The sequence below is a fragment of the Rhopilema esculentum genome, chromosome 3 (genome assembly GCF_057945365.1).
Source record: "Rhopilema esculentum isolate cy_ngs chromosome 3, ASM5794536v1, whole genome shotgun sequence".
Lineage (NCBI taxonomy): Eukaryota > Metazoa > Cnidaria > Scyphozoa > Rhizostomeae > Rhizostomatidae > Rhopilema > Rhopilema esculentum.
In genome coordinates this window covers 8,285,964-8,308,830 of record NC_142817.1, presented here as the reverse complement: position 1 = coordinate 8,308,830, position 22,867 = coordinate 8,285,964, and the positions used below count along the sequence as shown (strand labels likewise).

At 35.0% G+C, this 22,867-nt stretch overlaps 3 protein-coding genes across 3 annotated transcripts; 1 reads left to right on the top strand and 2 right to left on the bottom strand.

Annotated features, from left to right (window-relative positions):
- Window positions 1-379: 379 nt before the first annotated feature.
- On the bottom strand, window positions 380-8,941 carry LOC135692903 (uncharacterized). Its single transcript, XM_065211243.2, has 9 exons — window positions 8,797-8,941; window positions 6,879-7,331; window positions 5,813-5,877; window positions 5,297-5,362; window positions 3,912-3,979; window positions 3,535-3,664; window positions 3,114-3,234; window positions 2,361-2,431; window positions 380-1,475 (listed from the first exon to the last, which is right to left on the bottom strand). Exons 2-9 carry the CDS (start codon window positions 7,306-7,308, stop codon window positions 1,446-1,448), a joined length of 981 nt encoding a protein of 326 aa, XP_065067315.1. The 5' UTR covers window positions 7,309-7,331; window positions 8,797-8,941; the 3' UTR covers window positions 380-1,445.
- Window positions 8,942-10,297: 1,356 nt separating this feature from the next.
- Window positions 10,298-13,532, top strand: LOC135692904 (complex I assembly factor TIMMDC1, mitochondrial). Its single transcript, XM_065211244.2, has 7 exons — window positions 10,298-10,447; window positions 10,748-10,901; window positions 11,135-11,223; window positions 11,722-11,789; window positions 11,994-12,072; window positions 12,327-12,446; window positions 12,768-13,532. Exons 1-7 carry the CDS (start codon window positions 10,347-10,349, stop codon window positions 12,859-12,861), a joined length of 705 nt encoding a protein of 234 aa, XP_065067316.1. The 5' UTR covers window positions 10,298-10,346; the 3' UTR covers window positions 12,862-13,532.
- On the bottom strand, window positions 13,517-22,863 carry LOC135692901 (uncharacterized). The gene is made up of 11 exons (XM_065211241.2): window positions 22,663-22,863; window positions 21,277-21,429; window positions 20,558-20,719; window positions 18,731-18,858; window positions 18,236-18,428; window positions 17,632-17,682; window positions 16,968-17,128; window positions 16,334-16,460; window positions 15,413-15,507; window positions 14,699-14,793; window positions 13,517-14,227 (listed from the first exon to the last, which is right to left on the bottom strand). The coding sequence occupies exons 1-11, from the start codon at window positions 22,804-22,806 to the stop codon at window positions 14,121-14,123; spliced, it is 1,416 nt and encodes a 471-aa protein (XP_065067313.2). The 5' UTR covers window positions 22,807-22,863; the 3' UTR covers window positions 13,517-14,120.
- Window positions 22,864-22,867: the final 4 nt, after the last annotated feature.

The following is a 22,867-nucleotide window of genomic DNA, read 5'->3' as shown; positions in this document are numbered from 1 at the left end:
TTAACAAGAATATAAAAAAATTGCTTCGTACTTGCATTAAGCTCACAAAATCTCATATCATGTGACAAACTATCACCGCGAATATTTGTACAATATATTTTTAATAGAGAGTGCGGGAAAATAACCGACCCGAGCGAGGCCGTGAGTTCGTGCCTCGCTCGGGTCGATTATTTTCCCGCACTCTCTATTAATTATCTTCAAAAATCTTGTTGTCTGTAAACAATATATTTTCCAATAACAAGTATCAGCATCATCACTTTTTGCTTTTCTATTCGCGCAGGCCTCCAAGCATTCTCTTTTTATTCGTCTGCTATCGTTTTCTGTTCATTCTCTTAAGTTGAAAAGATCTAGAGGTTGAGATAGAAGAAGCAAAAACCAATGCAATTCTCACATAAATATGTGCATTCTACTTAAATCTAATGCGTTTACAAGAAAACAAGTCATGAATATATACAGATAAAGATTTTATGTACACGATTTAGGTAACATCTGCGTTTACATTAACCTAGTCGATACGTACCAACCTTAAGAAACCTCACATTGTCCTAATTTGTCTACAGTAACCACTAGTATTTCTTATGGAGTTGGGTTTTATGAAACGTTCTATATAGTTTTGGGTGATTTTTACATTTTATGAAAAGTTTTATACTGCATTTGTTCCTCATGAACGTGTTTAGGTACATAAAAACTCGTTGGCTTTGGTGTCAAAGCACCATGTTTTATGACATTACAAGTAAAAATGCGAAATCCAAAGTTTATTTTATTGTTGTTCCTCGTGATTTGATTTGTTGAAATACAAACTCCCATAATGCTGCCTTGTAACAGAACCTAAAGTAATATCAAAGCAAGATAACATCTGGTTTTCCCTTATACAAAGATGTTCAGCTGAAAACATTCTTACAAAACATTAATTCACGGCCAGATAATATTAAACTTAATTGATCTTGTTATTTCATCTAAATGGCATATATATCTAAGATAAAAATGTTTTTTAAAGACAATGCTGGTTAGCCATTGCTTAGTTTTTGGTCACTATTTTACAGGAGTTTTACAAAAGGAATGAGCAAATGGTGTTAACATTAACCTTGTTTTAAATCGTTTTTTTTTCAACTATCAACTTGAAAACGCTATCTGATGTAAAAAAAGACTGGCTATATCGCATTGAGTTGTGCTTGGTTGCACCACCCATTGCAGTGTCCACGATCCTGCATAGAAATTCTAGATATAGTTCAATATTGATCTAGTATACCAAATCCAGAGCTAGTTTAGCCCCCAACATTCCTGTCAAAGCTGGAGCATTCGTTACCAGCTGCATTGTATTCTGTTATGCTTGGTATGCAACAGAATTCAGCTGCATGTCACAGCAGACCTTGTCACATGCGCAGATACTGCAGGTGAGACGGGTTGCTGACGACTAAAAGTGCTATGTTGATGCCGCGCATGCTCTATTGGAAATGCAGAGTGGATGCTTGAAGCTGTGAAATGAGAACGAAAGCAGTTGTAGAGGAATGAACTAACAGCTTTATTACGATGGAAAAAACTAGGCCATTTTGGGCAATGAATAAATCATCCAACATGCAAATATTGCTTTAGTGCAAGAACAGGACGGTTCTAAGTTGCAACTCCGAGTTTTATTCTGATTGTGATCATAAGGCAACTTGTTGACTCAGAAATACAGCTAAAAACTGTCCTATTCTATATATCAAGCCTGACAGCCCTGCCTTACGGCATTGAGCACTTTATGACAGATTAAAACAGTTGAAACAGGTATCTCCACAACTCCAAAAAGGAAATATCTTCAACAATGAAATTCCATGACGGTGTTGCTCCTTTTAAATCTTCCTTCTGGAAGTACCTTTGTTGAAGGTCGAAGACTAAATTACAATCACATTATCAACAAAGACATGCAAAATTTGTTGGGCTGATAGAGGAGAAAGAGAATCAGAAAGTTATTGAAATAAAAAACAGCAAAAGCAAAAAAAAACAAAGAAATGTGGCAACGACCATGATCTTAACTAAAATGAAAATCAATATTCCGCCAGGGTATACAGGATATTGTCAGACTGACGGAGTAGGACCGCACCTCTGTGATTCAAGACGTGTGGTTCCCAAAGAGAAACCCTAGAGCAACGGTGGGAATGGAGAACTTTACTTTGTAAGAGCCACGATAAATCAATCTATTAAAAAACCAGAAAAAAAAAATGATTTCTTTAAAAAAAGGTAAAACAATTTACTACTCTAGCCTTCTTGTGGTTTAAGTAAACCTTCGCAAGAATGGTGCGCAGCATACTGGCTTTGAAATAGAGAGGTGGGACTTGTATTATCAGTTTTTATAAAAGGTCCAATGCTGGCTACATTACCGGAGCTGGGTACGTGTATATGGTGGATGACTGCTGATCACCTGCGACCATGCTTGGGTGTATGGCTGTTCCTAAATAAAAAAGAAGATTGGAAGTGATGTGACGTTCAAGAATAGGATCTCATAAAAATATCGTTGGTTCCAAACAGGGACTTTGGAAGTATTTCAATGTTGTAGGAGCGGAGACAGGGTTTTTGCAATTCTTCCTAGTACAATGCTTCAAAAAGGGGGCACTTCTCCAAAAATCTTCAACAGATAACTTTGATAAGGGCATTTTCTCAAAAGTTGCAGGGAATGTGCCCCTGTTGCCCCCCAGTTCCGACGTCCTTGGCACTTATCTAGCTAGTCAGCCTACAAATAGATCACTTAAGGTCAGTCAATGACCTCAATGTGACTGACTGCATGATATGATGGTTTCTACGTACTTTTTGCTGTATAATTTTGACTCATGTATTACTGTTAGTTTGCAATGGTTTTGCTATTGCTCATTTATCGATGCATACGGCCACACAGGCATGTTGCAGCTACTCGTCTCCCCGTCAGTTTCATACTATGCTATAGTGAATATTCCAAAATTGCTAAAGTCCTCTATGTTTTCATAAACACAGCAATCGTTAGCGGGAGTTTCCAGGCGATAATGTTTACCATATAACGTACAGTGAAGTGAATGGGCAGTCAGGAACCGAATCAACTTACAGATACCGCCCCGTTTTCCCCTTGTAATTTTATAACATAAACAAAATGTTGGACCTACCAGCAACTTGAAACTGGATTGATTGCGGATTGTTCTCGGCATTTTCATCCATGTCTTGATCAGTTTCAACCCTAATATTCTCTGAAGAGGAATTCATGGCACCTTTCTCGTTTTTTATCGACTACAAACAAGAGCAAAGAATGCTAGAGTTCATAAATCGGAAAAAAGAAGCAAAACACTATATAGATTCACTTTCAGTGCAAAATTTCATTTGCTAACTTTTATATTCAGACTTCACACTGAATAGCAGAAAAAAATGATGACTTGGGATTCAGGGTCCTCCTCACTGATGTACCGTGAATAGAAGCAGCATTAGTTGTGACATACTTGGCGGTGTAATAACGATCAAATTGAGCAGGCAGTTAAATGAACAAAATCAGATTTATACAGATATGGTTATAAAGCACAAAGGAAAACTTACATCACGGTACTTTGCCAGATATTGTTTTAGTGGGTCAACGTAGTTATCAAATCCAAGTGTTGACATTGCGAACAAAATATCTTCTCCGTTTATAGTCTTCCTTTTCTCTTGCTGACACCGCTCGCTCGCTCTTAGTTTTACTTAAGGAAATTAGCGATTCGTAGAAGTCGAGAGGCGGAAGTGTGTATTTCTTAGAAGTATTAACCATCAATAAGAGAGCAGAGCCCAAAAGACTTGGGGGGTATTGAAACTTTGATATTTGGGCACATAAAAATCACTATAGTCTTTCAGACAAAGTATAATACACATTAGACAGTAAAAGCAATCCCTCCCTTACTAGTTTAACTAATGTTGTGTAGAAGACATGAAAAGGATACTCGCTAGTTATAAAACTAATAAATTCAGACACACATTCCTGGACACATTCTTTTGCATCCTTTGCAATCTGAAACAAGCAAAGGAAAATACATATTTTTACCCTTATAAGGCAGCCTTACTAACTAGTGATTTCAGTAAACAATTAGTTTTCTTATCATACATTAACTGTCAGTGGCGGCTCGTGACTTTCACAGTTGGGAGGGCAGACCATCAATATTGCGATAATCGAAAGAAAGGTCGAGTTTGCAAATTATTCACTGTATTCATGGCTCGATGTTGATTGTCATGGAGCGCAGAAGAAGAAGCATATATAGATGTGGTTGTTGTTTAGCGATGATGTCATTTTATGGGCAAAATTTTTCTTGCCCCGAATTCCTCCAAATAAGCCAATCACAGGCCGCGTTTCGCATTGCTCGAGGTCGAAAATTGGCTTGTGCGCAAGTCGGCTAGGGGCAAAAAAAACTTTGCCCTTAAAATGACATCATCGCTCAAGGCACTAGCGGGCCAGAAGCGAGGCTAAGGACGAGACGGGATAGCAAGGAGCTTTTTCTAGAAGAGATACAAACTTATATAATTAACCACAGTAAGACTATCTTCAAAATTAAATATGAATATCATAGATTTCCTTTTCATCTTTTTGAGGGGGCATTGCCCCAGATGCCCATTAGCAAGAGCCGCCACTGCAAACTGTACCATTTTCCACATTGCAACCTTTTTGCATAGAAACAAATGTTGGGCTAAGGGTCTACAACTGTTACACCGATTCAGTTCTAAGAATCTAAAAACAATGCAAAAACATATGCAAGAATGGAAAGGGTTTGTGAAAGAGTAAAAGTGTGAATCTGCAAAAGCAAAAATTTTACACAATTCAAGTGTAGGCAGATAAGACTTAGACTTAAAAAAAGTATAAGACTTAAAATTCAATCTAATCTAAAAAAGTAAACAGCATAATTAAATCAGAATGGCTTCAATTAACTTACAGCAAATAAGATTTTATCTAACAGCATAGCATGTGACTCTTTGATACTTTAAAATGCTGATTTGAGTGCAATCCTAATGATGCATTGCTTTAGATTGCCTATCTTATCTTTGAACAAGCACTTTGTGGAAAATTGATGTTCTTTTTCCATATCATAACATTGTTTTGTGAATACTCTTGACAACCCTAGCTGGCTGATATCAAAGGAGCCTTTTGTGAATATAAACATGGATATCTCAGTCAAATGGAATACATCCTACAGAAAAGAACCCAGCTAAAACTTTGTGAGTACTTCTAAAAATTGCTAATGTCCAGATGGCTTTCATTTGAAAAACTTTGTGATGACGATAGAAGTGTCATTAATGTGTCAAAACATGTTTAAGTAATTAAAAAAGCAGTATTTACCTTGCCTTGCTTTGGAATCCCCTTTTTCATTATTCTTGCAACATTGGCAATTGGTAAAAAACGATCCTATAAAAAACAAATAAACAAATGAAATCAATAACCACTTAAACCACTTAAAAAATAAAAATCTGATTTTGATTAATTAATACATAATGTGATCAGGCTTCAAGCTTTATTTCACTAAAACAATTTCAACAGTTCTTCAGTAAAAACCATTTCAACATTTTAGCATTCTTTATCTGCATGATAGAAATAGTTTGGACTGTTTGGTGTGATTAAAGCACTGAAGCCACTCTCCATCACTTCTAGCGACAGCCTCCCTTTATGTTAAATTTAAGTGTCAGGCCATGCCACTATCTCCCAAATGGTAAAAAATCAAAAACATACCATTTAATGACCTTATTCATAAATTTCTGCTACTAGGCATTACCACTGCAAGGATGCCAATCAACAAAATTATTCCTAATTCACAAAAAATAAATAAAGTATTCTTTGGGTACAAATTATCTTTCCCACCTGCTCTCGAAGTTCATCTTTGTCTCCCCTACTATCTTCATCCATTTCTCGATATCCTGAGCCATCTAAAAAGAATTACAACAAATTTCACTAAAATAGTGCTTTTCAAAAAATTTTTTAATGAAAATAGTTGAGAAGCCAAGAATTTCCATGCAATGTTTTTAAATTGCTGGCATGATGGCCATTTTTATGAAACTTGGCTACTTATACAGCAAGGTATTTTAGAAATACTTTATGACAAAATAAATCAAAATATCAGTTTTTTTCAAAACATTGTCTTACATTTTAGAGCATCAAATAAGCAGGTGAAAGCAAACAGATTTATGGTGCAAAATGACAGAAAGTAGGCTTCATTAAAAAAATTTTTCAGTTGAATGTAGTTTTACTTTGGATATGGCTCGCATATACAACATGGCCATTGCCTTTTACTCTGTTTGTACCTTTGTTATATGATGTTGGACTGCTGTGCTCTGCCAGGACAAAAAGCCATTTTTTGTGTTTTTGAAGGATCTCTCTTTGGCAGTAACAGACAATCAACCAAAAGTCTCTTCAAAGTTATCTTATGGAGGAGAATTTTGGATTTATAGTTTTTATAGAAAATGGGCTTTGAAATAAAGAAGATTAGATTGGTTTTCAATTCTCTTCTTTAAGAGATTGACTTTCACTCAGTTTCGCAAAGTGGAGTGATTTAGATTGCTTGTGTAAATAAAATCCCTATTGGAATTGAAAACCATCCCCAAGTGCCCATACCCTTCTTCTTTAATTCAGGCTTTAAATTAAATGTCAAGTGACTCCTTTTGCTATGAAATTTATTGAATTTGCATCATAAAAACTGTCCACCAGTGCAAATATGTGTTTTTGAAAAGTGTCCACCACTGTCCACCAGTGTTTTTGAAAAGTATCTATATACTTCCACAAACTGATTTTAGCTGAAGTCTAAAGAAAGGTTATACGAAAAGCATAACATTGATAAAGGTGAGAGAGTGGCTGATTTCTATTACTACTGAATACCCTTTTGTAACATATGTAAAGTAGCCAGCAGTCATTCGAATAAAAACATTAATACCTTCACTTCCCCCTTCTTGTTGTGACATAACTGGCACATGAACATGGAAACCTTGTGTTCCAGATGAAATCATATTTGTTCCAGGTATGACATACTCTGGTGGTAACCCAGTTGCAGTTGTATATAATCCACCAATATGTGGGTGTTCTGAAGATGCCTGGGCTTGACCAGCTGAGACTACTTGGGAAGACGCGCCTGATGCTGGAACAAGACCAACTGCTGATGGGATACCAGGTTGAATTACCATAATTGATCCTGCACTACTAGAAACTTGCTGAATATTTTCCACTTGTGGATTGATTGGAATTGATGAAGACTGTGACTGTTTATTGCTCTGAACTGAGTTTTGCTGTGTGACAAAAGTTGGAAGCTGGTTTGCAGACAGTTGTGGAGAATTTGAAGTAGACACAGAAGAGTTGGAATTGTCCATCTTCTAACACACAGTGCACCGCCCTAAAAATTATTTTTCATGTAACAACAGGTACGCACATGACTTCATTGCTAAACAAATTAATTTGCTTTTACACCCATGGTAAATAAACAAAATCCAGATTGCGATCCCAGCTGCTATCACATTAATTTTTTAGTGTAACTATGATGGAGCACTCATGTCTTATTTTTAAGGGTCAAAGGCTTCATTTTGCCATAATTGTCACTTAAAAATAGCAGTTTTGATGATCAATAAAAAAACCAAAATGAACCAGCTGCTCTAGTGACTCTGGTGCAGAAGAGACTTCTAGAAAAATACTCAATCTGAGATTTGGTCAATTTTAAAATCTCTTTGTTATAAAAGATTTCTCTGCAATGGGAAATAATATAAATAAAGTTCAATAGCATTAAATTGGACTTTGAGGGGGACAAGGAAATGATCCAAATAAGGGAATGTCTGACTTATCTAGAGTAAAATTTTTGATTGGATAAAGGTAGGAAAATTGAATGAGAATTGAAAACAAGTCTTTGTTATCTATGGTACCATTTTAAAGAGCTTAAGTAAAATATAAACTAGTCTAGTAATAAAGATGAGAATCCATTTAAAAAAGTAACCATGTTTCATACCCAGTCACAAAACTGACAGTTTTAAATAGAGAAAAAAACAAGCATGCCCGTCTGAAAGAAAATATAGTTTTAAATGACATGGAAAATGGGATCCCTAAAACATTAATGAATTGCGAATAGCTCTACATGCATTCACGAAAACAAACAATCAATACAGAATTAAAACTAGGAAATTTTGTGATGTAAAATTCAAAAACTGAACTTATCCCCCTTTTACACCAACGTTATGCCAAGGGCCACAAGCAAAATGATTTACAGAATTTAACTTACCCTGGAAAACATGGACCAATGTTTTACATGGAAAACATTGACAAAACAATTTTTGATGCAGTATGAATTATATAGAGTGTAGAAAATTACCAAATAAATATACCCCACAAAAGGATAGTTAGATGATAACAAAGTAAAAAATCGTTTTTATGCTAGCTTTGTCATCTAGAATCCGATCCCTGTTCTTGCAGATGTAAACGAAGCGGGCGGCTCGAAAATCATCTTAGAGAAGCAGCTGCCATGTCAAAGTTTCCTGTAGATATTCCTCGAAACTCTACCGACAAATTAGCGTAAAGGGCATATGTGTAAAATTTAGCCTCGAAAACGATCAATTTCACGAGCTTTGTATATAATACAGTAATTGTACATGAACAGTAACTTTGACAGCACTAGAGAGGTTTTTCTGTGGAGATGGCAGTATATGATTCGGCCTATGGAGATTCGAATCGACAGAGCACACATGGCGGGTTCGGTTTCGATTCGCTCAATTCTCACAGTAGTTTAGATAACTCGTTAATAGAGGAAGCAAACGACTCAAAAAATTGTTCTAGTGCTGCTTCCAAGAAACATAAACAAATGACCATTTACATACCCCCTCATGCAATTGAAATGATGCAATAATCTCCAATAGCCAACGAAATTTCGAGTTGATTTTGGTCGATTTCGATTTGCTGCTTCTTCTCCACTCACGAACAAGAAAGGCCTCAAGAGCTTCTCTGCGCCCTACGAGAGGTCAAAATTTGAACCAATCAAAACGATAGAAAAAGTCACGTTGCAACAGCCCCCTCGCAGTGTCATCTGACAATGGTCCGCATCAATGATTGAAATTTTGGCGACACTTCAACATTTTCATTCTTTTTTAAATTAACAAATATAAAAAAATAAATTGACATTTAACGACATTTTCCCGTACAATGATAGTTTGAAATTGTAACTTGTCTTGTAAGAGGGATGGTTTTACAGGGGGCTGCCTAGGTGTGTGAAACCACCAAAGAGTCATAAATTTTGTGTTCCTTTGGCAAATTCGGCATTTGCTTATTCGATTACCTAACTAGTTGCTCCGTTGGCTAAATATGATATTGCTTTATATGAATTGAGGTAAAGAAACTAATGATTTGTAGATTTGAATACTTCCTGTTGGCAAAAAATCCAGGCCCTCTTTAGGTAAAATTATGCCTTGTGTTCATTTCCCCTAAAGCTTCTTGGTAGAAGCATCAACTGCAATTCACTATGAGCTCCAGATTTTTTAACATTCAAGAGGCATGCTAAGATCTAAATTGACATGCTTCAGAAGCATTGTTATCTAGCTTCAGAAGTAACTGACAACATGGTGTTTTTACGACCACGTCGAAATTGTACCAGTTGTTTTTATCTGCTGTACAATTTGTTTGCAAAAAATAAGTTTCAATTGGACTAAGAGGATTGCTTTACTGAAATGTGCTTAAAAGAGTGCATATTCCAGGGAACAAGAAACATCAAAATTCGAAAATTTCCTGCTACTTTGGCAGCAATCATGGTGCCGCCTCGAGTAGTAAATACATCCTTTGCCTGTCTGGATAAAAAGATTTGACAACACTATTAGGTAAGTCCGTTACTATCATATAAAATTGAAAAGTTGCGAATTATATACAGAGTTAGATTCACAAAATGTATTGCAGAGGTTTTTGACAGCAACTAAAGAATTTCAGGCAAAAAATTTTTAATCAGGCAAATTTGTAATCAACACACTCCCCCCCCCCGCCCCCCAACAAGGCTTGCCTCGCGACAGCCCTGCTAGGTTTAAACAAGTTTGTTTTTGATATCAAAGATCTAAATGGAAAAAATGAAGAACAAAACATACTAGATAGCTTCTAGATGCTGCATTTGATAAAATTTTGGAGATGTTTCATAGATTATGATAATTATTACTGTTATGCTTTTGTTTTTGAAATAATAATGCTCTAATGGTAAGCTTCATGTCTCTAATGGTAGTTGCTGCAATTTCACTTTTCCACTACTAAATTTTTTATTCTTTAGTTTTATCACTGCACAAATTCGAGTTTCCACTGCAAAAATTGGTTATCACTGCCCATTTCTTAGAATTTCGTGAATTTCAGTTGCCTGCGAGCGGGCCTCGGTCTCGCGTCACGAGGGCCTTGCAAGATGGCGGATACAATCATGTCCATCCCAGAAGATGAAAAAGCAAGTAATGTGGGCCCAGTCTCAAATGGCAGCGAAAGAGTAAAGAAATTATTTACCTCAAGGTGTTACATTTGTATTCAAGCATCTATGCGTCACTTTTTAATGAATCATTTTCTTTTTTTCTACACACCTTGTGACTAAAAATAATCTAATCTCAATATTTTCTTTTTCAAACACAAAGACATTTTTCTCAGTTCAGTTGATCTCAGCTCAATTTTTGTAGGGACATTTGAGGGTATTTTTACAGCCATTTTTGACATCAGCCCTAAGGTGCCTGACTCTTTTGCAATTGCCCTCGTTACCCCCCTTCTCCCATGCTCTTCTCAATTGGCCTGTGATACATTGCATAAGTTTTTCCTTAGTGATTCAGAGTTATATCAGAATGCATCTCTGGCTACTGGAGTAGCAAGTCTGCTTGGTTTCACTATTGGTGGAAAGTTGGGGGGAAATTCCTCAGGTACAGATCACATTCTGGCCAACCAGCTCACTCCTTATCGTGGCAAGATGGTTGCACATGTAGGTTTACTTAAAACCTTATTCATTACAATTAACGTCTTCTTTGCCTCATTTTCTACTGCAGTTGGTATTTTTCATGATATATAAATTTGGCTCAAGCTTATATCAAGATAATTTTTTTCACTTTTAGAGAAAGCTTCCAACAATGTCCCCATTTTCTTTTAACTATTGTTCCTATAACTTGTATCGGCCAACTTTTTATGTAGCAATTACTTCTGTCCATCCATTCACAGAGGGCATATCATTCAGCAGTATTGAAAGGCTTCATCAGAAATGGAAGTAGATGGGGGTGGAGAGCTGGATTATTTGCAGGTCTTTATAGGTAAAGTGCTGTTGTCTTTTTACCAGGTTATGTGTCAGTTAAATTTTATTGTGCAGAGACATTGAATTGCAAATTGATGACATCATTTATGTATTGATCTGCATAACACTTTAATGAAAATTGCTGTTTATCTGTCAGTCATGAATTGTTTGATGCCATATAGGCAGATCTGTACATGGCTACAGATGATTGCATTGAGAGTAAAAATTGGGATAGGAACTTAAACTGTCTTGTTTTATATCGAATGCATTAGGGCAAGGCTAGCAAGGCAAGGCAAGGTAAGGGGCCAAGGCTTTTCCCCTTTTACTGCAGCTTTCAAACTACTTTTTACTGCACCCTAGTGACGTGGGCCCTGCTACATTTGTTTCTTACTGTAACTTGTTTATGCCATGTTATGGTGATAATTTCTATGAAAATTTTAGTTATGGTTTCTGGTTTGTATTATATAATTTACATTGTACGATTATTTACATTGAAGAATATCTGGTTTGTTTTCAGTGCTGTGATGACAATTGTGGCAGAATACAGAAATAAACAAGATGGAATTAATGTTATTGTTGCTGGAGGTAATAGCAAAATGTCATTCAATATCTGAAATCCTGGATTCTCTCTATTCATGTGTGACTGAAGACAATATTTGAAAATATATTTTTGTTATAATATGAAACAATATTATTTCTTATTTTTCTTTAAAAGACACAAGAAGGAAAAGTTTTGATTTACAAAAAAAATGGAATCTTGACATTGTTTCATATAATGGTCTCTTTTAGCTGCCACTGGTGCAACCTATAAAATGCTATCTGGTTTTAGAGGTATAATAGTTGGTACAGTGTTGGGCTCTCTTTTCAGGTATGGAAGAAAATTTTTTGATTTGCTTGTGTATTTGATCTATTTGGAAAATTGTTCGAATATATGTCCCTTTTCTGTTCTGAAGCTGAAGTTATTATTTTGTATGTTTCTCCAGCATAAGTCAAGAAGCTATACTTTTCACTTTCATTTCTTGTTCCAAATGTTTGAGAAATCTGCTATGTGCTTTGTAATGATTTTTGTTGCCTTCTTCAGTTTCTGATATGGAACTAAGCAAATTTGTTTACTTTGCCAAGTCTACCAATAGCCGCAGGAGCAGAAGCATTATTTTGGATTGTCCCAGAAGATTTTAAAGAAAGTATAAGGCAGCTAGAGAATGAAAAGAAGGAAAAGAAGAAAAACAAAGCCGAACCTTGGTAAGATGTCACATTTTTTTAAGGGTTTTCTATCTCTGACCCCCATAATACTACCATTGTAAATTTTGAAAAATAATATATGCGAAATAGAGAACAAGGGATGATATTAAACCCCAACAGATGTAAATGCCATAAATAATATCTAAATAAAACATCCCTTCTGGTCATCCATGAAATGGAAAAGGTTTTCTGACACAATGATTCAAAGAAAATTTTGATAAATATATGTCTAAGGGGCTGCGGAGTGAAATTCATTTAATGAAGGGAACTCAACAATTTACCTTTAAAGTTTTACTTTTTGGCTTTCTCTATTTTCGATAGGAAAACAAATTTGGAAGTTACAAAAAATATGATAGAACAGATGGAAACTGAATTAGAATCAACTTTTGGAGACAAAGAAGATGCCAAAAAATGATAATTAATGCTGTCTGGAAGCCTGGTATTTTGATTCAATTTCATGCATCTACTTAGAGGTGTGGTATGCCCCAGTAAATCAAATGCCGAATTGCACAATAGGAACATTGTTTGTGCACTTGCTTATAGCAGAAACAATAAGTGAGTGAATCTTCCAAATGACATGGCTGAATTGTAATGGATTGCAATGGAGCAGGTCACAAACCTTTGGAGGCCCAACAAATGGTACTGCAGGAAAAGTATGTTTCATGATTGCATGGAGTGTTGTTGTGTTCATAGACAGAAAATTCAGCAATGATAATAAAACGGCCAAGGGATACCAAAATTAAAAAGACATGACTCAGTTGGCAAATTTGAAGCAGCCAAACTAGCATATGCTTTAATGCCCTCTGTTGTTGCGGCAGTATGTAATAAGATAATAATTATGCAAGTGAAAATTACATAAAAAAGTTCCCAAAGGATCAATACACTTCTCATTGCTAATAAATTTCTGAAACCGAACAAAAATCCTCAGAAACTGAAAAGGCAAAATTTAGAGGAACAGGAAAGAGTGGATTGATATCGTGATCTGAGGTATTGTAAAGCACTTTTCTGCTAGCAGAATAATTAGAATAAGTCAAATATTTGATTTTATTCAGTTTGTTTTTAATTAAAACCAAGAATGTGCTTTAACTGAAATTTTGATATACTTCTGTGTGGCATGTGATCTTTCTATATCTTAATATCCTTTTTCTATAATGTTTCAATTTTAGAGTGAATAGAGTACTTTTAAAGAGATAACAATGAGAAACCATAGTTTCTAGTTTTGACAACCCTTAATTAATATGATTTTTTTATTTAGAAGAAGAAGCACTATTTAGGTATATTGCTGATTTTTGAACAGGAGATGGAAATTTTAAAGTCTTTAAGACAAGTCATTATCATGCATCAAATCACGTGTTCAAGAACCAAAAAATAATTAACGGCATAACAGAACCCTGATATATTTTCAGGCTGCTTTGACCAATTAGTACTTAAACCTCAGGTAATTGAGTAGACAAAGGCGAGAAAGAATAGTAAAGTTTGAAAATCACTATTAATTATTTGTATCTAAAAATTTCTGAAGAAAATCAAAAATCAAAAAAATTACGAAAAAGTTAAGAAAGAATCCAAACAAAGAATTCTCTAAAAAACGACTTAATTCAAGAAAAATTTCCAGAATAAATCACAACCATATTTTGAGCTTGAAGGAAAATTTTCAAGTAGCAAATCTAAACCCTTTCAAACCGATTTCAACCCATATTTTTTGGCTACTTTTGAAATGTTTTCTTTCTCAACTTTTCTTGATTCTTCTGTATCCATTATGTTTTTAAAGAGTTCGGCAATAACTAAAAAAGAATGTGTACATAAATTATTCGAAACCGTTAACTACCTTTTGAAGTTCTAAGTTTCAAAACGCCAATAACTAAACATTCAACCCATTTCAAAACCCCAAAAACATGATATCACCAATCACCAATCAACAATATCATTCAATCAAAATCATGCCAACACTAAATGGCGGAATAGGTTGTTATGAAGGATCTGCAATTTAAAATTTTCTTCCCTTTGCTAGATTTGACAAACCTAGTGTCCAGTAGCATAGCCGTTGTGGTAAGATTGGTGGAGGCAAGTTGAGTGAGGAAAAATTGGAATCCACACCCTTTAGGACACCAAAAAAACACCCTTTTTTAAAGAGATTTTTTACCGTCGGGGCCCCCTCTTGCCCCCCTTACTACGCTACTGCTATTGTATAATACAGAGTCACAATATTCGAATTAAGTTTGAAATACATGAAGCAAGAAATACTCAATGCATACCATTTTTCGAATCCTTGTTGAGAAACATAAGTGCCATTTCAAAGCGAGGTACTTCAGTTAAAGAAGACAACTGTTCCCAATATTCCTTGTTGTCTCTAAAAAAAGGAATTATGCATCAATGCTCCAAACAAGGGACAAATACCACAAAGCAGACTTGGCCAATGACGGATACTGATCAAATGCCTGTGTGCTTTAGGGGACAGAAGATTAGCATTCTGAATATTATTATGGAGCGTTCTCTTAAAAAATACTTCATCGACTACGGTGTTGTTTCCAACCTGAGTACTCAAAACATGACTTTATTTTTTAATTTCATGACTAGCTAAATCACTGATGGTTGCATAATTATATTTTGCCTGATGATAGCATTAAGCATGAGACTTCGAGTAGCAACTTGGAACTGTCTTTTCTTAGCACCAAAAGTGTATATGTGATATTAAGGCAATGATATTGAATATTTATGAGAGTTTTCTTGTCATGGAAAACGGTGACAAGAAATATGAATCTAGCATAACTCAGATGAATGCGACTGAAAACACTAGAATGGTGAATGCCGTATGGTATGTGTAATTAAGTTATAAATTGTCTATGACGTGTTTTGAATGAGAACAATAAACAAATTTTGAAAGTAAAAATTTGTCCATTACGGCCATTGTTATGAAGGGTTTGAAGCAGGAGCAAAATCCTTTTTTAAAAGATCGAAAGTTCTCTTACCTTAGGTAGTGTTTGTGAAGACAATTCAAGGCCAGAGGCAACACCTCATCCATTGAATGGTGAAATAAGCTTTTATATGATTTTGGAGGTATTGCCTAGAACATTAAAGGAGATGGCATTAAGGTGTCAAAGTGTCGGGTCAGGGAAATTAACATCGACAAAGAAATCGCATCAAAGGCCTAATAAGTTGTTAACTCTGAATCTATATATATGGTACAAATAAAACTCGTTCCTATGAAGATTTCCCTAAAAACCAAAGAGGACATAGTCACAGGATACTGCTCACAAGATATTGTAATATTGTAATATACGAGATATGGCATTAAAGTTATGTTTCCCGTAATACAATTTTAGGTGGGTCCTACATCCTAGGCCCAGTCTTTTGAGCGCTCAAACCTACAGAGATACAGAGGGTAGCCAGCAAAAATCTTTCACGGTGTTCGTTTCGGTGACAAGTTTGCTTATTCCTTATTTGGGCCAGGTGTAGATTGATCCAAAATACAAGAAAGAGATTTAAGCAACTAGGAATCACTTGATTTATAGATGAAAAAGAGGACTGTCATCCAATGCAGGAGCTTTATACATACAATGGAATCCCGCTATAAGGAATTTTCTAGAGACCAAGAAAAAGTTCTTAGTAGCGGGAGTTAGTTTTACCAAGAGTTTGCTTATACAAGAAGCACTCAAAGGGATTGGGGTTGAATTTCGTAACTGTGAGAAGTTTCAAAACATTTTAAGTGGGCTCCGTAATAACAGCTGTCATAACATACCACTGTACTGTATGGTTAATACAGCCAAAGTTCCTCAATGGAAGGTAGGTATGGGGTGGAGGGGGGTGTTGGAGACTATGTAGAAAATCAAAGTGAGATCCAATATGAATAAAAGATGATTTCAATATCAAAAGTTTACACAGTTTCTTACCTGGAAATATCTATTAAACTGTTCAGGGTTCTTTTTCAACTTTTTAAAGTCAGTTTCAAACTGGACAGGTGATTTTGGGACAGCGAATTCTTCGGCAAGGTCTTTAGCATGTTCTTCACATTTCCCTCTGCAAAAGATATTGCCTCAAGTAGAATAATTCAACTAATAGGTATTGTAATATACAGAAAATAGGTAAAACCGGGAGAACTGGTACATTTCAAGTTCTCCAGAAGAGTGGAAATGTTTTCAGTGCAAACTAAAATCAGATTCGTTCGAATACCAATATGCAGCTGGAGCTCAGCCAATAGAAAACCAAGCATGCTTATACCTCGGCTAGACCAACCAGTGTTCTCCACGATTTAAAGTAACCAAAAGAAATTCAAGGAGAAAACAATCTCTGAGAGCTTATGAAGGCCCATAAGACAACTTCACAATATTAAAATTGAAAAATTTTAACTTAAAAATTCAAACAGAATCAAGGTTTGCACTTCTCTAAACATAAACACACAAAATCCAGCAAAAATTAGTATTCTAAGCATAATTACCTTATTTATTGTGACAAATGAAAGGTATGAAAAATATCTTTAGCTCCACTAAATGTGAAACAATATTTTCGAATAATCTTGATACTTACACTAATTGCTGGGGTTCAGCTTGAGATTTCTTCTTCTCTAACGTTTTTAGTTTATTATTTTCTTCTTTGTCTGATACTTTTTCTTTCAAAGGTTGCTTTTTACCACCACTGTCCTCCTCATCACTCCCAATTTCTTCGATAACGATTCTTTTTAAATTTTTCTTTGAATGCAACATAATTTGGGTCATTAGCTTCCAAATTCAATAATAATCCAAAGATTATCAATTGAAATAAGTTGCTGAAAAGATTTCTGACAAATGTTGGATTGATTAAAAAAATGGTTGCGTTAACAAAGACATATTTAGTGACAAAAGCGGAAAAATGGGTAGAGTTCGGTAGAACTAAATGCAAAGTTATATGCGTTGATGGATCCCACACGAAATAGAATTTGATGTAATGCAAGATGTTTCTGAACTCCAGGGCTATAATCAAAAGTAAAGAAAGTTATGCCTACTTAATAGCGCTAGTACCACAGACTATGCAAACAAATACCAGAGACTGTTAATTTGTATAATACAGTAAATTCTCGATAACTCGAACCTCTAAAGGAGGATAAATAAGGATAAATTATGATAAATTAGGATAAATTAGGACAAATTAGGACAAATTAGGATAAATAAGGATAAATAAGGATAAATAAGGATAAATAAGTGGTAAAACTCACTCGAATTCTTTTTGATTCAGTTGCATTTGACTTCTTTAACTTTTCTAATTCCTTTGGGTTTTAAATCAGAAATAATCACATAAATGCTTTGCAAAATAAGTTTAAGCTATTCACATCTAAGCATAAATTCTTTCATAGTATCATTCTATAAATATATTGGCGCTTTCCTTTACCACTGTCCAGAAATAAAAAGTTACCTTTGATCTTGTGTTGTTATTGCATACAGTGCTCTCGGGTTTTCAGTCAATCATTAATTGCTTTATCCATATAATTATGACAATTGTAAAAGCTTAAATTGATTGAATCTTTCTAATTTCATTCAAATAGGAATTGTAGAGCATTTCATATAAAGAACCAAACTTGCAAGCAAATATAACATTTTCTATTAGATATCCAAATATTGATAATATAATGTCTGAAAAATTAAGTACCAAAATGAAATAAATTTAGTTTCTAATGGTGAAACGTGATGTTTTGAGGATGCAATAGTTATCAAAACCATGATAACTTATTACTTGATAATGAGAACATGGTCATGTTTTCAACAATAAAATATTAATTTATTTCATTTTATAATTTATTTGTACATAACAAAATTTCTTACTTTCTCTAACTTTTCGATTTCCGTCTTTGCCTGCCGATTATTTGGCTGCAATTCCAATAAGTATTCCTGGTCTTCTTTGGCTTCTTTATATTTCTTCAGCTTGGTTCTTGCAATTGCTCTCCTAGCTACTGCTTTTGCATATGTTGGGTCCAGTTCCATAGCTTTACTGCAATCTGCTTCTGCTGCAGCAAACCTAATGATTATTAAACAAAAGTTAAGTATTAAGTATATCTAGGAACCAATGAATTACTTTCTGAAAAATGTGTACTTTGTTAGTAATACTGTGTACTTTTCATATCAAACAACTAGATTTAGAAAATTTCTTGGAATGATTAAAAGCTTAATAGACATAAATGTCAGGTTATAAAAAGTTCTTAAAGGTTTCAATAAACTTCAAAAATCTGAATCACTAATATCAGATTGAAAGCTTGTTTTAAAGAATAATTTTGTTTGATTTAGTTGCCTAACTGAAGCACATTCTCTGAAAATGTTCACCTCTCAACCTTGATCAATGCTATTGCTCTGTTTGCATATATTATTGAATTGAGTGGATCCAGATTACAGGCAATTGTGTATCTATTAATAGCTGCTTCATATTTGCCTTCCTTGAATAGCATGTTTCCCTAAAATAAAATAATTCAAGTGAAATGAGCAAGTATTTCTAATAAATGCAAACTAGAAAGGTCTATATTATTGACTAGATGCTTGAGCATACATGAGATAAATAATAATTGGAAAAGTACAGTTGATGATTCTAGGACCTTCTGGTGACTCCTAATATCTCTGCCTTACCTTTCTGCAAAATGAGAATTTTTGGTAAAAGGTAGAAATACTTATACCTACTTTGTAACTTTATCACAAAAGTCATAAAAGGGCAGATACAGGCCTCTCCGTGAGCAATTTAGCGGCCGCGTGCTCAAACGCGCGCCTCGCCTTGCTAAGGCGCGCGTTCTACCAAAAAGTATATTTACGTTAAAGTAGACAAAAACGGCATGTTTTTGCATGTAAATACTTTGTATCTAGAAATATAATAAAGGATTAAAAGAAAAAAAACACATTATAGTTGCAGTTCGTCAATGTCTAGCTCAAATTCCGATGAAGAATCGGAGTCAGAAGAAGTGGAAGAATCAAAATTCGTTCCATTGACGTAATATTCAATTGCTTTCCTGGCACTTCCTTTACAAAGAGGATTTGATAAAATAACGCTTTTGTGTTTTGAGCTGGACTTGCTACAAGTCTCTCTCTTTAAAGAAAGGGAATTTTTCTTTTTTCCCTTTCTTTAAAGAGAGAGATTTGTAGCAAGTCCAGTTTTGAGCAAACTTTACACCAAATCGAAACCACAATTGTCTCCCCATTCCTATCTTCGGTCTTTGATCCGCTAACTTCGTCCTTGCCAAACTTGCGAAAGCAGATAGCTCTATGGCTTGACCCTTTGAATTACTGGCCATTTAAAAAACTTATAACAATCAGGAATCACAATGACAGTTTATTGGTTATTGACCGGAAATATATTCAAGTGGTGTTTGATTTAACTTGGCAATAACAATTTCCTCGAAAGAGGGATTAAAAGAAGCAACCGTTTATTTAGATATCAATCGATTTCGAATCCGCAAGGCTCTTGGTATAATAATTGTTCAAAACTAAAACACAAGGAGCGCGATTTAAAGGGTCCTTATAAACCAGGCGCGTGATTTATTGCGCATCTCGGCAACGATAGGAGCGTGCCAAGGCGCGCGCCTTAAACGGAGAGGCCTGCAGATACACAATATTTTCCCAATGAACAGTAAAAGAACAATTATCTGCTCTTTCTTGACAAACAGGCTTAGTAGTCTAACACATAATCATTAACTGTATCATTTGCATTATCTGATGTCTAACACATTTTGTGTATAATTCTGATACTGAAAAATACAATTGTGATTTGAAAATGGTTCCTTCACTGTTTTGCCTTTAGTTGTTCATTAACAAAGTCAGTACTTGGTTTCTAAAAACTTACGATGCAATTTAGATTGAGGGATACGATAAATGTTTATCAACTGGGCAGTAAAAGTTGGTTTCCTAACACAAGGTAAGAGCACTGATGTGTATTTTTGCACCTGATTACTCATTTTTTTTGTGATACACCTGAAGTAAATATCACATTGACTGGCTAAATTTGGCATAAATACATTAGATGTACCTTTTTAAAATTGTTTAAAAAATGATTTACCATTAAAGGGATTGAAATATCAAAAATTCTGAGGTATACAAATCTGTGCTCCTTGGAGCTGCTTGACAGAAGCAAGATATCCTTAATATGGTACAACTTGCAAGGTATGTCACCTTTTCTTTTTCAAACTCAGATTTTTGTTTCCTCCTTCGCTCTTCAGCTTCAAAAAGGGCTTCAGAATCAACTTCCTCTTCTTCTTCTTCTTCTTCTTCTGAACTACTGCTATCTCCACCATTCTGACCTTCATTCTCATCAACATTTTTACAAGCAGTATCCTATTAATTCATTGAAAGAAATGAAATTCAATTGTTGCATTTAGAAGAAAAGTAACCACCTCAGAAAAAACATTCCTTGATTGCATAAGAAAATAATTGGTCATAGTTTATTTTGTAAATAAAATAAACTGAGGCAAATGTGATAAGGTTTATGCTAAAATGTCAAAACTGGTGTTGATCATTTCTCAGTACAGGGGGAAAGTTCATAAGCTACCTTCTACCAGCTCTTGGCAACCTCTGGGGTTGAAATTGCAATATAGGTACAACCCCTTTTCAGTTCCTTGCATCAGAGCCCTTTTTTCTAGAATATCGACAAGACTAACAGGCCAGTATACATTACAGTTCATAACCTGCACATCACATTAATTTTCTATTTTTTCAAATCAAGCAATTTGTTTGTCATAAAAGACACTATTCCCAAAAAGCCCTCAATAGGTGTTGTTTAAAAGTTTTCCTGTAAAATGGGAGAGACATGCCAAAATCGTACATTAAAACCTTGTGTGGAGCATATTGAGAAAGCATACAAAAGAATATTTGTCAAGCTGAACTTTTATTACCACATCAAACTTGGACCAGGCATCATAATCATACGAACTGATTCTTGATTGCTTTGGTTGTTCTTTTATATCTTCTGCAAATTTCACTTTGTTTTTCTTTGAATCTTGCCTTTTCTGTTTCTTTTTCTTGCTGCTTCTGATTGGCTGACCTATCTGATCAATTTGAAAATATGCACATAAAACAAGGCTTGCTAGATGAAGCTATCTTACTAGTCCAATAACCAGGAAGCCCGTTAAACCTAGAATGTTGACAAATACATACAGCAGCTTTTTATTCCATTGATAATTCAAGAATTAAGACTACAGCAAAACATAGATGAGGTTCAGTGGCAGCTAAACCTGGTCTCTAAAAGCATTGATGCAGATACTTAGTTACATAGAACTTTATACAGAGACGAACTGCAGACAAGTTGGATTCAATGTTGTAATGAGCTGCTCCATATGAAGATGGAATGTCCCAATAAATGGCAATGTTAAAAAAGCAAACGCAGTCGTGTATCGCAGTTGCCAACATTTTATTTTTGTTTAAGCATTTGTGCAGCAATATTCTTCAAGGTACAAATGAAGAAAATGGGTCTGTCAGTTTAGATCCTAAAAGGTATTTGTAACACCAGATCACTAACAGGCCAGATTGGAATCTTTGAAAGATGCGCAGGGGATCTGTTGCATGTCCATAAAAATTGCGCATTTGCAAATAACACAGATAAAATTTTGTGCGGTTGAGACTAATTACCATAAAAACACAGTATGTAACTTTTGGGTATACATTGCAGAGAAAAACATTAGTAACATCGTTAGTGGTAATAAAAACAATATAGCAAACTAAGATAAACATTTTTCATAATTCCTAAAAATAAGAATGAGAGGGACCCAACCAGATTAGAGTTGTTTCAGTAAACCAAAATCTGCTCAAACTTTGAAAACTTTGTGCATGGTAATAAATTAGATCATTCTGTTCCATGTGTATTTTACTCCCAGAAATGATAAAAATATCCTCCAACTGTTTTTATGTCCATCAGGCAGACAGCTATTGTGACCTTTTCTTTATTCACACCTTCAAATTTTTGCTGTTATTTGGCATGTGTGTACAAAAACCAGCCTCGTGTCTACACAAGCAAAAAGTAATGACGATTTAGACGATCTGCATCTCTGAGGGTCTACAAATTCAAATTTCATTATAAGTATCAATTTAAGTACATACAAGATAAGTTTTACACTTAAAGAAGAACCCTGAGCAGCTGGATGAATCATTTCAATAGAAATTGCGCGGCTGCAATCGCGGCTGACACCTGATGTGCGCGGGGGATTTATCCATAACAGCAACTCCACAAACACAATTCACAAACTAACAGCCAAAAAAGTTTGACATCTTAAAGCTAAACAAACCTCGTCAATTTTAGCTGTTTTTTTAAGATCTTCGTCCTTTTGCTTAATTTCATCCTCCCATTTGTTAAGATCATTCAAGAAGTCACCCAGTTCTTGTGCGTTCTCGCGTATTTGTTGCTGCAAATTCAAGGCTTTTTCCGCCATTTTTTTCAAATCCACCTCGAGTGTCGTGAGTCTCGTTTGCAAGACCAATTCAATTCAACAA